Source organism: Filicampus tigris, chromosome 16 (genome assembly GCF_054856515.1).
Source record: "Filicampus tigris isolate MCC_2025a chromosome 16, RoL_Ftig_1.0, whole genome shotgun sequence".
Classification (NCBI taxonomy): domain Eukaryota; kingdom Metazoa; phylum Chordata; class Actinopteri; order Syngnathiformes; family Syngnathidae; genus Filicampus; species Filicampus tigris.
In genome coordinates, this window is record NC_141232.1 from 5,835,332 (window position 1) to 5,850,469 (window position 15,138).

A 15,138-nucleotide genomic window follows, 5' to 3' on the forward strand; every position below is an offset into this window, starting at 1 on the left:
AAAACACATCAACACGAGGCTGTGCTGGAAAAAAACGCATTAGGGTTGGGGGGGGGGTGGTTCTGTCTCATGCAATGTTGGCACGTTGTACAACTCAATGCATTGTCCTGGCTTGAAAAATAATTTCCTTGAGGATGGGGTGGGTGTGAGGGGAGGTCCCTTGATCTGCATGCAACATTGTTTTTGAAGAGTCAGTCGATTTAGTCTTTATTTTATAACGAGGTTAAAAATTGCATGCTGTATTGCAAACAGTGCAAATAGACAGGCTACATTAAAGTAAAATACAAAGAAAAAACACATTTTGGATTAAAAAATATAATTTGGGAAGCGGGTAAGGGCCCTATGTGTGAAATATTATTAAAAAATTATTTTTGGCTGAAATCTTATCTAAAGAACTGATGCTCATTTACATCTTACGGTACTATCCGGGTCATTTGTATGAGAATTAACGCAGATAGTAGACGTGGTCAACTGGTAGTTGCCTCGAAAATGTACACAGAAGGCGGACAGATTCCTCTTGACAAGTAAAACTTTATTGGAATGATACATTTTGCAAAATATGTTATGTATATATATATATATTTACTTTTTTTACCATATTCACTGTGTTCTAAGGGTATCTGTCAAGTTCTCCAGAAGGTAAGATAGTTAAGACTGTAAAGGCATTATAATATACAGTATTGTTTCCCTCAACCCCCCGCCCCCCAAAAAAGGTACATTAGACTACACAATCACTGTACCCAGGTCATGAGAAGAAAAAAAAAAAAAAGATTAGATGTTCTAGTTTCACCATTTTTTTTTTTTTTTTTTTTTTTTTAAATCTTTAGATTATTTTTTTGAAAATACAATTAGAAAATATGAACCTAAAACATCTTGGATGTAAAAAGAGTTATGTTTGAACATGGAAACGTGATGTTATTTCGAAGGCAAACAACGAGAGAAAAGTATTATCTTCACTAATTATTTAGTGTTCATCTGATATACAATAATAATATAGTAATAATAACAATAGAGGCATGTGGCACGCAACAATATAAAAGCATCAATCCGGAAGATGGATTGTTGCCTTTTAGTCTTAACATAACCATATTACATGTGCTCTCTTCAATGCGGTACATACAGTGTCTTCACATGAGTGGCACCCCCAAAGTCCAACCTCCAAATAAGGGGCACCAGTGGCAAAAAAAAACAAAATGAGGAAGAGTGTTGCGATAACCACAAAGTTGGAAATGAAACTCACTGCGGCAAAAGAAGGCATCTGCTCAGCACAATATCGTTAGCATAGCATACTTGACCAGGTCATTTTTTAACTTGCTGTCAAAGTACTAACAAAAATGCTACAATTTTTTGTTTGTTTTTGTCTGTGTAGATTCCTGGTCATCTTGGTCATGGTAATCTGCAAAGGTTAAATTGAGGCAGCTGGGCGCGTTTTTGTTTGTTGAATTTGTTGTGCTTTTTCTTCTTTTCCGAAAACATTGAAAAAAAATGTCGAGTCAGTTGATTAAGTACATACAGAAATTAACTTGACCAAAAAGATGCTAACAAAAATAGCTTGTAGATGGGAGCTTAGTGGCTAATGACTTCAACTAACAACAAATGTGTTACACGTCTTCAAAGGGTGAGTAGTATTTTCGTTTTATTGTACAGTAGTTAACTTGGGCGACAATTTGAGGCCGGAACTCATCAATTCACTTCGACATGACTTCCTATGGGGAGAAATGCTTTGAAATGACAACAATTTGGTGTTTCTTTGGACTTTGGAGGTTCCATTGTATTTGAAAGAGTAATTTGGGTCAAGATCCGCGTTTTATGTGATGCTTTGACTTGTGAAAAAGGCTGTAATGAAAAACAATAACATGTATTGGATGTGTAAGTAAGCTTGTTGTAGTAGCTTTATAACATGGGGGGTAGGGGGGGGGAGAGAGAAAAAAAAGATCACCAGATTACCGCGACCTAAAAAACCCCAAAGGTCATATTTTCCAAACAGCAATTGAAACCATCAGACAAGTCGAGGACATTCAAAATGAAATTCATCCAGCGTTTGATCTCCATGACATTACGAGGCTGTCAAAGAAATGAATCCAGCCTGCGTTGAAACCAATCACATTCGTTTAGGAAAAACAACAACAACAACAACAACAACAAAAACACAGTTATGTCACAAAATGACAAAAATGGAGCGATGCTAGTCAAAAGCAAAATAAAAGCACACAGACACACAAGTCTAGCACCTCGGGCCTCGCATGGAGAGTGTGTGTGCGTGTGCGTGTGCGTGTGCGTGTGCGTGTGTGTGTGTGTGCGTGCGTGTGAGGACGGTAAGTGTACAAGGTTCATGAATGCACGGAGTCAACAAACCAGGGATCAGCATTGGTCTGCGATTGTCTTGCATCCAAATTCAAACAAAGATCGGACACTTTTAGGAACATCTTTTTGTAATTGGCGGCCATTTTAGGTGTTCTCAAGTCCGGGAGCCAGATTAAATTCAACAAATATGACCAGCATTTGAGGGGTGGTTCCATGTTTTGGGGCGATAACGAACCCCCCCCCCAAAAAAACCAAAACAAAAACACACACAGGCACAATTCTCTGAAACATGTTTGCTACTCTTTTTTTTTTTTTTTCCGTCTTCATTCCATACAGAAAACCTCGCGATGCTGTCAGGATTGCCAACTGGGGCAAAATGGATCTTTATTTATGCACTCACAGCTATTAGAGACAACGTTGTAAAATGTTCCCCATCGTTTACGCCTGCACTCAAAAGTATTCAAACTGACCCTAACATGCATGCTCTTGGAATGTAGGAGGACGCGTGGCTCGAACCCGAACCTCAGAGCTAACCACTCCCAAATGTTCCCTAGACGGTCCCTGTAATGTTTTAATGGAAATGCGGTAATGTCGATTCATTTTGTTTACAATCGAGGGGTTGAATCCTTTTGAGTGTTTCTCTGCATACAGTGGATCTAAAAAGTCTACACACCCCTATTTCTGAGGATGTGGCTATGTTCAGAGTGAACCAATCACATCCAAACTCATGTTAAATGGGAGTCAGCACACAACACTGCCCCTCATTAACCCCCAAATTAACTTCAGCAGGGGTGTGTAAACTTTTTATATCCAGTGTATATCATCAATGTACACATAAGGAATTTAAATAACAGAAGTGTTTAATCCAACTGTTAAACACCAAATAAACAAGCACGGATCAACAACAAAAAAAAACAAAATTACCAGTAGGATTTAAAAAAAAAAAAAAAAAGAACCTGCAATAAAGAATAAAGACAGACGTGAGACGCAAACAAAGAACGCGTAGATGGTGATAAATCTTTTCTGACTCCGAAGCTCTACGCGGAGGCTATTTGTCTGACAGTGCTCCAACCAGCTGGCATCGCGATAGGGCACACATGTTGGACTCGGTATTGCTTGGACGACTTTGGCCCCGGGGCGGCTTAACCAGACAATCAAGTCGTCGTTCAAAGGATGAAAGAGGGGAGGGGGGAAAAAAAACAAAAGAAAAAAAAAAGCAGATTGGGTACCTTCACAACGCCCGACGACAACATGTGATGACAACCTGGCCACGACGATACACGCTTAGGGATGCAACAGGTAACAGTTGGGATTAGAAATGAGAAAAAGGCAACACTGCTGGTTCTGTTGGCTCTTTCCTCGCTGCTTGACCCGCGTCTCCCGTCTGGAGGCGAAGGATTGAACACAAAAAAAAAAAAAAAAAATCGTTACGAATAAGCAGTCCGCCCGACGTGTGCACACCCCCCGGACCCCCCGCCCACAGAAACCCCGACTCTGGCTAAGCGGTGGATCGGAACCTAGAACTCGGCGAACTCCTTGGCGCACTTCTCCGTGATGGACACTCGGATCTCCTCCTCGTCGTAGTCGTCAAAGTTGCTGGTGTCGCCGGGGCCTCTGCACTTGGGGATGAAGGGCGCCTCCACCTGCGACGCACGAGCACGCGAGTCAACAAATGCTGGAGCGTCTTTATTTACGTCATTTTCTAAATTTTTTTATGGTCATTTGACTTTGGAGTCAGCCAGCCCTCAAACAGCTGCAAAATTCAGCTGCTCGCCTCCTAAAGCGGAAATCAAGTCTCTTTTTTTTTTTTTTTTATTTAATTTTTTTTTTTTTGGGGGGGCAATACGTTTTACGTGAAAATTTTACTGTCGCATCAATCATTCATTGCGGCTTTTCGTGACAACATTCCAGACATCTTAGTGCCGGTTTAGCATGATTTAGCGTTAGCAGCTCTCCTCCTAGTAAATACCACTCTTACTACTCATCCGACGTGTCGCTTATTTGCCACTATAGAGGCAATCATTTGTGACACCTCGAGAAGCGCCGGCTGTCCGCGCATGCCGTCTCGTCATTTACGGAACATTTTCAGCCTCCGTGGAAAAAATGTTAATCGTCAGCAAACAAAACACGATCAAACCAGAACACCCGGCATCTCTGAATGTAGGGAGTAAGACTGAGAAGTCAGCACATAAATACACATGTAAAGTACAGATAATCTGAAAAATCAACATTAGTACAGTAACAAAATATTTGTACTTGGTTACTTCCCACGACGGCTAAGGAGTGACGGCTCACCTTCCTCTGGTAGATGGCGATCCAGTCGGTGGTGGCGAACCACTTGTGGCCCTTGATGTCGTTGACGCCGTTCCTGAGGTTTCCGAAGCGCTTGGTGAGGTCCACCTGCAGCAGGTTTCTCAACATGTCTTTCAGGTCCGAGCTGAAGTGCGAGGGGAAGCGAACCTGGAAACAGCCCGGGCGTGTCGCCGTCAACTTTTGTTTTCTTTTCTTTCGGATTTTTGGGGCTGCCGCTTACAACCTTTCGCGCGAGCTGGCGTTGGTGCCAATTTTCAGCCGCATCAACTTTTGATGTCAATGCGTCACCGGGATAACCTCCATTCGCCAAAAGACAATAAACAGTGAGCGGCTAAAGTTTCTTTCATCCATCCATTGGAGTCGACTAGCTGATTTGTCGATTTACGATTCCTTAATGACCTTTAGCACGCGGAGATCGAGCTTTCCATTGTCGATCGAAAAAGATTGCCAAGGATTCTCCACGCCTGTACATTTTTTAATTCTAATACTGTACTGAAAAAATATCAATGATGCCACCAGCGACTAGTCGACTCGAAAGTCGAGTCGACTTTCATCGCATTAGCGTTGACTTGAAAAAAGTCGTGCAACCCGTAGCACTTATGCAGTTTCGTGGAGCCAGACGCGTTGGAAAGTAGATGTATAAAAAGTCTACACACCCCCAGGAAAACAGCTGAACTTTATTTGGGATTAATCAGAGGCACTTAAAATGGTGGCATGCGTGTCCTGAATCCCATCTTGAATGTGATTAATTCTGAACACGGCCATTATTAGCGGGTGTGCACACTTGTGCAACAGCCTTATTTTAATTCAACTCTCAAAAACACTAAACAAATTCTCAATTAAAATCGCACAGCATATAGGTCACATAATGGTGGAAAATGTTTTGAAATGATATCTTGATATCTTTTTACACCACAAACGCTTGCCATTTGCACAGAGGTGTGTCGACTTTTTATAGTCGCTGTTTTCAGGGACGTGGAAATCGCGTCGAAGCAGCCCTCGTTTTGACGCAGTGCAGTTCCACGCGGCAAACGGGGGAAAAAAATGACACAACCTTAATAAGCTCACCTTCCCTGATACAATCTTCTCATAAATTTGGATGGGTTGGTCTGCAAAGAAGGGAGGGTAGCCAGCAGCCATCTCGTATATGAGCACGCCCAAAGCCCACCAGTCCACAGCTTTATTGTAGCCCTGGAAACATAAAACAAAAAGATTGGTGACGTATCCTCAAGTATCGCTTTGGGAGTGATGGTCAAACGCTCACTTTACTCAGGATGATCTCTGGTGCCAGATACTCGGGGGTTCCGCAAAGCGTCCAGGTTCGGCCTTTCACTCTTTTCGCAAAGCCGAAATCTGTAACCTGCCGGAGTCAAAAGTGTACAACTCTCAAAACTGGAGGGCAAAAAAAAAATAAGAAGCACGCCTTCTAAAGCTAAAAGGTGTCAAATGGCCTTGCCTGGATGTAACCTTGCTGGTCGATGAGAAGGTTCTCTGGCTTCAGGTCCCTGTAGATGAGGTCCAGCGAGTGAAGGTACTCGAAGGTCAGTACAATCTGCGCTGCGTAGAAGCGGGCGTGTGGTTCACTGCCAGAAAACACAGAAATAAATGTAGGAATAAAATAACATTTGTATGCAGCAGAAGAATCTAGGACAAAAAAAAAAAAAAAAAACAACAACAAAAAAACATACCTGAATCTACCGATTCTCCTCAAGTGGGAGAACATTTCGCCTCCGGGCACGTACTCCATTATCATATAGAGATTACTGTTGTCCTGTAGGGAGACCAGCAAAAAAAAAAAAAAAAAAATGCTTAGCATGACGCAAAACGAGTGAAATCAAACGGATATGAGCCAAAGCAACCTGCTCAGGATGAACGCGGACAATATTGCAAACCTTAAAAGAGTGCTCCAGCCGCACAAGGAAGGGAAAGTTAACCGCCTGCAGGATGCGTTTCTCATTCAGCGTGTGCTCAATCTGCTTCAGCTTCACCACCTGACAGACGCCACAACAGTTTTTTTTTTTTTTTTTTTTAGAAAATATAAATATGTTTACAGCCGGTGCATCTCAGTAAATAAATAATAAAAAAAAAAGGGTCGAAAAGTTCATTTATTTCAGTGGTTCTGTTGGAAAAGTGGAAAATAAGGCCGTGAAGAGGACACAGTAAAGCAAACGTTTCTGAGGCTGACCTTTTGTTTGTCAAGTATCTTCATGGCAAAGTGCTGGCCCGACTCTTTGTGCTTGACCAGCATGACTCTGCCGAAGGAGCCGGTGCCTAAAGTCTTGAGACGCTCAAAGTGGTCCAATCCTGCGGTTTGCTGACGACACCAGGGACGACGTCAGCATGCCGGAATAAAGAGACCAAAATCAAAAGATCAGCTTTTGCGTTTACACCAGCAGAGGGTGCTCTACCTTTGAAAAGAAAAACACCACAACAGCGGTGGGACTATTCCACAGTTAGCTTGATTGTCACGCTAACATTTCATCCGTGGCTTTTCTATGGCACTTTCCGGTAAGATGGAACCTATCCCACACCGTGGACCGGTGGCCCATCCAATCAGAGTAAATAAAGAGTCTCCAACGAACTCGGCTGTCTGATCTCGTCTCACCTGTGCTGGATTCTCCCATTTCTTGAGGAAATCTTCTTTGGCTTTGGCAAGAAACTCCTTCACTGTGTTGGGAAACAAAGGACACAACAATAACTTAGCGTGACCGCTGGTTGATTGACCCGCGACGCTTTTGGAGCACGTCCATCGGCATCAACGTGACCACTTCCTGTGTGGCAGAGTGTGTTCTAGTACCCCAACGGAATGTCACCTTTTCGCTCGTGTTTAGAACATTCCAAAAATGGCCACCCATGGCAAATCAACCCAAATAAAAGAACTAACCACCACAGTGGTGCTTCTGGGATTTTTTTTTTCCCCTCTGTAGCATCACTTGGGTCCTACGTGAAGATAGTTCATCAAATTGATGGCATAAAATAAAACTGTGATTTTAAACAGATGGCAACATACGGTCATAGTGGGAAAAAAAAAATCTAAATTGGACTCTCCTGTTGTTTTCACGTCTTGGTGCTAACCTTTGTTAAAGAGGGAACTCTACCCAAACACATTTTTTTCAAAAGTATGTTCCCAGCAGGCCCACTAGTTGAAACAAGGCATTCTGATAAATATTGCGTTTGTGGAATATGAGCTAAGCAGCAAAATCCACCCCTTTTTATCCATCTCAGGGGGCGGCCATTTTGTCACTTCTGTCGACTGAAAACGACATCACGGATGCTCAGTGCTCAGATAACGACCAATCACGGCTCAGCTTCAGAAAACAGGTCAGCGGTGATTGGCCGTTACCTGAGCCCTTGTGATGTCATTTTCTGTCGACAGAAGTGACAAAATGGCCGCCCCCGGAGATGGCTAAAAACCGGTGGATTAACTCTTATTCCACAAACGCAATATTTATCAGAATGCCTTGTTTTAACCAGTGGGCTTGCATAGAAAATATTCTTGAAAAAAAAAATACAATGTTTGCGTTACCTTCCTCTTTAATTTACTTAAAATAGATTGAGAGCTACGAATACTACACGCTTGCTTCATAAAACCTTTCTCTTCATAAGGATTTATTTATTTATTTTTTTTTTTAACCAACATTTTGGAACAGATTGAGACCGACCGACCGGCCTCGGGGGTTGCGCTGTACATTAGCATATATAGTTGTTTATTTTCAATGGACGCATAAATGCGTGTCATCACGAGCTGAAGGACGTCAGCGGACGATAATGAGAGGAGAACGGGAGGGAGACATTAACAGGTGTGACAAATCAGGTCATCACTGCAGCGTAAAAGTGTGGAAGAGCGGCGCAGTTCGACTCAGCAGCACAATGCAAAACTACAGAAGCACTCGCCTTCGGCAGATGCATCAGTGCAGCAAACACACGCACACACACACACACACACACCATTATCGGGCGACCAAAGGTGGACATATTCCAACAGCGTGACACGACACGGTGTCATTTGCACAAGTCGATTTTTTTTTTTCCACCCCTTATCTTTATGGGCCGAATCACGGTTCTCTATGGGAACACGCTGATAAACAGTCCTTCCTCATTCCTCTTGAAGCATTATGTTTAAAAAAAAAAAAACGTTTAAAAAAAAATAAAAAACACGCTGGCCCCTTATAACACGGTGATGCTTTTCATAGTTTGTGACAATGAGGCAGAAAATCAATCGGTCCAACGGCGACCGCGAGTAACTTGTGCGGCGCACAGCAGCTTTCAAACTAGCGGAAAGCTGCGGCGCATCGAGCCGTTCACGGTCATGTGGGAATGTCGGAATAATCGATGCCAAACAACAGCCGGCGGCCGAACGCGAGCGCGGAGCCCGTCGTCAACTTTGATCAGCACCGTCAAACAGTGCCCCGTTTTGACCCTCTAACGACAAACGCTTCTGTGAAGGTGCCAATTTTGAAGCGGGTAATCCGAACGAAGCTTCTCACAGTCATTAAAGGGTGGCCACTGGTTTGGGTGAAATAAACTCAGTAAGTAAAACCACTCACCGCTTTCGATGCCAGACGCGACACTTGTCTGACAGTGTCTCGGGTCATCTCCACGCTCGTTGGTTAGCAATTCCGCTTTCAGCTGCATTTACATTTGGAATATGCTGTGTGGAATTCATTAACCATTGATAGTTACTGAATTCAAAGGCCCTTTGTATTGAGCAGCTCGACCGTTCCCCATTCTACCACTAGCATCAGACTTTTCTATTTATCACTGGTAGCTTTCCATCACCCCAAAAATCATTTACGATTTCCTTGCATGACGATGCTATTAACTATTAACCCCATTTGGATTGACTTTTGACGCGTCGTCATCGATGGGGCGGACATGACCACACGCGCATAATTCAAGATAGTAGATGGCTTAAAAATTGCCCGCGGAGCAGCAGCCGCAACAATCGGACGAGAGCGAGCGGGGATCGCGCAAACATGTTCAGAGCGTCCCACGGAGAGAGACAAAAAAAAAAATCATATTTCCTGGGTAAACTTGCTTAACTTCCTGTTAGAGAGACGCACTAATTGAGCTGGGACGACGCGGCTCTGTCGGGACCGCCAGTCGTTTTTCGAAGCACTGCTACTCCAAATTTCTCACCATCCGGGATGACTATGGGCGCCTCTGCGGAGCGCGAGCCCGATTCGGAGGACCTCGACGACTCCTTGGAGGACTCCCTCTTGCTCGCGTGTCTCCTGGAGCTCTTCCGGTCACACATGAGCACGGCAGTCTCTCGCTGCTTTTTTTTTTTTTTTTTTTTTCCCCCCCTCACTGCCGACTCATGGCCCCGCTTCACAGTGTCCCCGGGTCAGCTCCACGATCGGCCCTCACGCGCGGGAAAACTAGTCGAGCGTCCCCGCCGGTGTCTCCGTTCGGTCCCGGGAACCGCCGAGTTTATTGTCAGCGGTCACATGAATCAACTGGACTCTTGCTTGCTTTGTATCAATATTTATTCTGAACACCAAGTTCTCCCCTGCTGCTCCCTTTCACATCAAACACACACACACACACACACACAGATCCATATTGATCTACACATAATCATCAGGGGGAGAGGCCTAGCTGGTATATTTATCCACACCGGAGAGGAATTTGCGTGTAAAAGTCGACGGGCCACACGAGCATGAGCTGAACCAATCAATTGGCACATTTGGGACTTCTGAGAATGTATACCTTCAATGACAAGGGTTGTTTTCATGAGACACTAAAGCACCCAAATATAACAGTTAGTGCAGTGCTAGGGCTCCATTGATCACCCCCCCCCCCACACAAAAAAAAAGAAAAATCAATAAATCAATTCCACATTTCTCCCCTGGGCCCTCGCTGGCCTACTGTGACGCAGTAATGGGAGCATTATATTGAAGCGAGCCGATCAACATACAACAGGAGAAAAGCTCAGCCCGTGGAGGTGGCCGTTTTCCACCATGTTTTTATATTTAATAAAGAGCAGGGCTTTCGCTGCAAAATGTCTTCAAATCAACCCGTCTCATAACCGGGAGAGGGCCGCTTGATGATACTAGCGCAATTATAAAAAGCTCACCGTGCCAAAGGGAAAATGGAAAACTGATGCAACTTTCGGGGCGCGCGTGAGAAGCAACGGAAGCCGGTTTTGACCCGCACGATTGAGAGTGGCGAGGACGGATGGAGTCGCAAGGATCCGATCACCGTGAAGTCGAACAAGAAACGCATTTGGGTCCGACTGCCCTGTAAACGACATAGCACTCATTTGACAATGAATGACAATGAATGACCAATGTCCTCTTTGAAAGTGTGAGTGAAAAAACAATTGCTGACATAACAGCTGGCTAGACCGTGTGTGTGTCCATCTACAGAGACAAACAAGCGTGGCTGCAGGCGCGCGCAAAAAACTTCAATCGGCCAATAGAAAAAGAGGACGGCTGACTTCCATTAAAACACACACAAATATGACATAAGCTCCACCCCCCCACCCCCAAACACACGGCACACACAAGATCAGGCCGAGCCGGATGACACACGGCACGGCGGGTCCGCCCGGGTAACGCCAAGCCAAAAGGACAAATCGGACAAGTTAAGGAAGCTTCGGGCTGCACCCCGCTCGCTCTTTCACTTCCTGCGCCAGGCCGGCTTCTTCCTGTGGGCCCGGCCTCCGTTTTGCCATTTTGTACGCTGCCGTGCCGCAGCTCCTCTTGTTCGACCGGGGGGAACGGGTGTCTACAAACATTCATTCTGTATTTTGCACACAAATAATGTTTTGTTGTTGTATATGCAAGGGGGGAAAAAAAGAAAAAAAAAAGTGCTGATCTTGTGAGAACAAAGTTGCACTATTACGGGAGGGGATTTTTACTTTGAAGCGAATAAAGTTGGAGCATAACGGAAATATCATTTTGCGGGATTCAAGCCGCAATAATACAGCAATCTGCAATTTTACAACAATTAAGTTGAAATATTACAACAAAAAGTTGTTGTTGTGAAATTTTTAGAATAACAAATTAAAAATTTGCCAGAATAAAGTGCTAATAGTCAAAGAAAAAAACATCAATTAAATCAGAATATTTTTTTAAAAGAGTCATACTTTTCAGAATTTTTTGGTAAAGTTACATGAAAAGGCATCAAAAAATTGTGAGAATGAAGTTGCAACATTATGAGGCTTTGAGTCTTGTCAGGCCACAGTTCTAAATAAGAATTTTGTTCTAGTTAATCTGTTTTGCCTGGCTAAATAAAGGTGAAATAAAAATCAAACAAACAAAAAAGTCGTATTATATGCTAGAAAAGAAGGCATACTTTTGCGGTGGATTCATTTAATCGAATAACTTGGTTATAAAAAAGATTATTAAAAAAAAAAAAGAAGCAAATTACTAAAGCGCAACATGAAGATGATGACCCCAAGTGGACAAAAAGAATACCTGCGCCTCATATGCACATTGGCATGCAATTTTGACCCTTTACTTTATTAAAAAAAAAAAAAAAGTTAATTTATTCTTTTAACATTAGGAACTTTATCTCATAATTTTACAACAACTTTATCTACTTAACACTAATCCTACTCTTTTGTGAGCGGCCCTTGTCCAACCCAGGCAGAATATTAATCCTGCCAATTTTGCACTCAATGCCACATAATTTGAAAACGCAAAAGAGTGAAAGAGTCGCGCTGGTTACGAGGGCTGAGTTGAACATTTCTGTTCTTTCACACGTACTCTCTAGCGGCAACGAGGAGCCGCTGCTCATTTCGCAGCTAGCCGCTCACACTTGAGCGTCACTCGTGGTGCTGGGATTCAAAACATTACACCGAGTTCTCTCGGGCCTTCGCCAGGACCCCGTGAACCGTGTTGGGAAAAATACAAATAGTAGCAGACGAGGACCACCGATGGCATAGAAGAAGGCGGCAATCATAGAGCACAGAGATGGAACTAAGTGTGATGTGCAAAGAGTTAGCTGTTAAATCTAAAGTGTGCACAATTTATTGCTTGTACAAGTTTACATTTACCTTCTTTTCATTGTTGTACGACGTGTTAAAACATCAAAAATGATGTGTGTGTTTTATTCCACTCTTTCACAACAATTTGCCTGTTGTTATATTGTCTGTCTGCATGTGTTGCTTCACCTTAGGTGCTCAAATCTCCGTTAATTAACGGTTTGTAACAGTGCGACAATCGATTATAGTTGTTGTTAGCATGTCTGTGTCGTTTTGTATTGTGGTTAGCATTAAGTTAGTGGATATTCAAAGTGAAGTGGTTGTTTTAAATACGCAACGTGTACTTTTTTGTTTTATGCCGAAATATTGCTCTCATTGTAACATATAACATCAATGAAAACAATACTTCACTCTCCAAGAACCACAATTATTAAAAAGTAGCACAATCGGCTGACTTGTGGATTAACAATGAGACAGACGTCTTATTCCTAAAAAGTCTATGGCAAGCCGCTGTAATATTATGGATGGTTTGAACATCAAAGGCCTTTTCACACTGCACTTAGCATCGTCGCCGACAAACCCATTCATTGTGTACGAGCTGCGAGGGCACAAGAACGGAACGCAGTGTCGCATCACGCACCACACAAGATGGGCGTCTGCTGCAACGCGACATGCCCTTGAACTGAAAAATGTTCAATTCGAGAGCGGTGTCGCATTGACATCAGAAGGCGCCTCCAATAGTTGAGAAGTTGCTAGAGTGATTTTAGAGTGCTAACAGCGATAGACCAACCAGCGGGAAAAGCCTCATGTTAGTTACTAGCAGGCTACTATGCAAGCACTACCAAATATGGACATTGGACACAGATCAGTTCTTAGCGATTATATGTGTTATACAAAAAAAGTGAAATAGAACAGAACTGTACTTAGGCAGTGACTCTTTGGCGTACCACGTTTTGAGAACCCCTGGCCTATGTGATTTTTTGTTTTCAGAAAACAAAATCAAAATTCAAAAAACAAGAAGAGAGCAGTTGGCTCAATTCAAATTTTAGCATGACCTGGAAACATAATTTCTAGCGAGCACATTGATATTTTCTATGGCTATTGTGATGTCTATTCAGTTAAAAATGAGAGACAATCATGATAACGATTTGCTCTTTGAGAGAAGACCACAGTAGCATTTACAAACAGCCTTGTTCTTGAACATGTGTCATCACATGATGTTCAAGAGACTCCTCAACTCCCAAGTTTGGTTGCCTGGAGAGGATCTACTGCATGGGCATCATATGCCTGCACTGTCCTGTCCCCTCTTGTCACTGCAATCACAATAAGCCTCACATTCCACCATTTTTGACTCAAGTCTTAGCCCTCCATAAGACGAACAACAGCCCCTCTCAAGATTAGTGGGTTTAATTATTAGCCTGGGATAGACTTTCACAACAACGAGGAGGCCAACTCAATGCAGGCTGCTTGTGTTGTCGTCATGAGTGCTACCCCTGGATGCACCCCGGGGCACTTCTAATCACGAGCTTTTGCCACAAAAATCCGAGGAGAACACGAATAAAATCCTCTTTTGTTTAATGGGAGGTGTGAAGCAAAGGATAGGCCAGGAAACCAAGTCGTACGTGTAGGTAACCTCAGGTGTGGGGGGGAAAAGGACCAATATTTTCTAACTTTCTTAAGAATAAAATAAGGACTTACCACTCTCCATCTCGTTGCCTTTCTTCGCGGTGGGCGTGTTGCCCATGATGGCAGCCTGTCAAGCGGACTCCTGGAGGTTCGCTGGCAACTTGGGGCGGCTTGACGATGGATCGCCCTCACAACCGCCGCTAAACAGTGCTGGGTGAAGCTGTCGGTTGCCCACTAGCTGGCCGCTATCATTCTCGACAAACGGCTCGTAAAATATTCCCCCCTCTCTTCCGACGATCACTTTTTTGGGGGACAACTCTTAAAACCGAGCCTTATGCTACAGTTGGCTAAGGCTAGCAGGCGCGGCTAAGTGTGTGTTAGCTCGGTTAGCGTTTTCAAATATATATAGTGCTGTCTTGGCAATATTCAAGACAGCACTCGACTGGCAGTGTTGCAGTTATGCAGTTGTAGCAATGTATCCAAAGGTAGTCCAGGCGGGTGGGTGGCAGCCGTTTTTTCTCCTCCAGTTTTTGGAGACTAGCTGTTAGCCTGTTAGCGTCCCCAGTAGTCGTACAGTGGCCTTATCAAACCAGCCACGGTGTGTGTGGGCAGGCCCCTTCTTCTTCTTTTTCTGTGCAGAAACAAATGCGGTGTCCACGTTAATTCCTCGTCCCGCCCGCTGTCTTTTTTCTCAACCACGCTCGCTTCGAATCCAGCCAGGCCGAATGCGACGGTTCCCCCGGAGCCGAGCGTCTCGCGGACAGTTCCCAAAATCAACAGAGCCTTTCCATTAATCTTTACACCGCAAGGGAAACTCCAGTGACAGTCAACCATCCACCTGGCGCCGCCCCTTCAAGGCTTACGATTGGCTAATTGAAATGACAGTCATGTAGAGTCAAGAGCCGATTGGACGGTACGTGACATTAGAAGTCGCTGCGGATATGTGATTGGACAGCCATATT

The 15,138-nt window shown here is 43.8% G+C and overlaps 1 protein-coding gene across 2 annotated transcripts; it reads right to left on the reverse strand.

Annotated features, from left to right (window-relative positions):
- Nucleotides 1-511: 511 nt before the first annotated feature.
- prkacaa (protein kinase, cAMP-dependent, catalytic, alpha, genome duplicate a) lies at nucleotides 512-15,002 on the reverse strand. 2 transcript variants are annotated; one of them, XM_086055492.1, is made up of 11 exons: nucleotides 14,249-15,002; nucleotides 7,223-7,284; nucleotides 6,803-6,931; nucleotides 6,510-6,608; nucleotides 6,306-6,388; nucleotides 6,074-6,200; nucleotides 5,882-5,977; nucleotides 5,686-5,808; nucleotides 4,600-4,764; nucleotides 3,822-3,947; nucleotides 512-3,688 (listed from the first exon to the last, which is right to left on the reverse strand). In XM_086055492.1, the coding sequence occupies exons 1-10, from the start codon at nucleotides 14,292-14,294 to the stop codon at nucleotides 3,822-3,824; spliced, it is 1,056 nt and encodes a 351-aa protein (XP_085911618.1). In that variant the 5' UTR covers nucleotides 14,295-15,002; the 3' UTR covers nucleotides 512-3,688. The 2 variants fall into 2 exon arrangements, with proteins under 2 accessions (XP_085911618.1, XP_085911617.1); XM_086055491.1 differs by lacking the exon at nucleotides 14,249-15,002 and adding an exon at nucleotides 9,757-10,180.
- Between the last annotated feature and the right edge of the window lie 136 nt (nucleotides 15,003-15,138).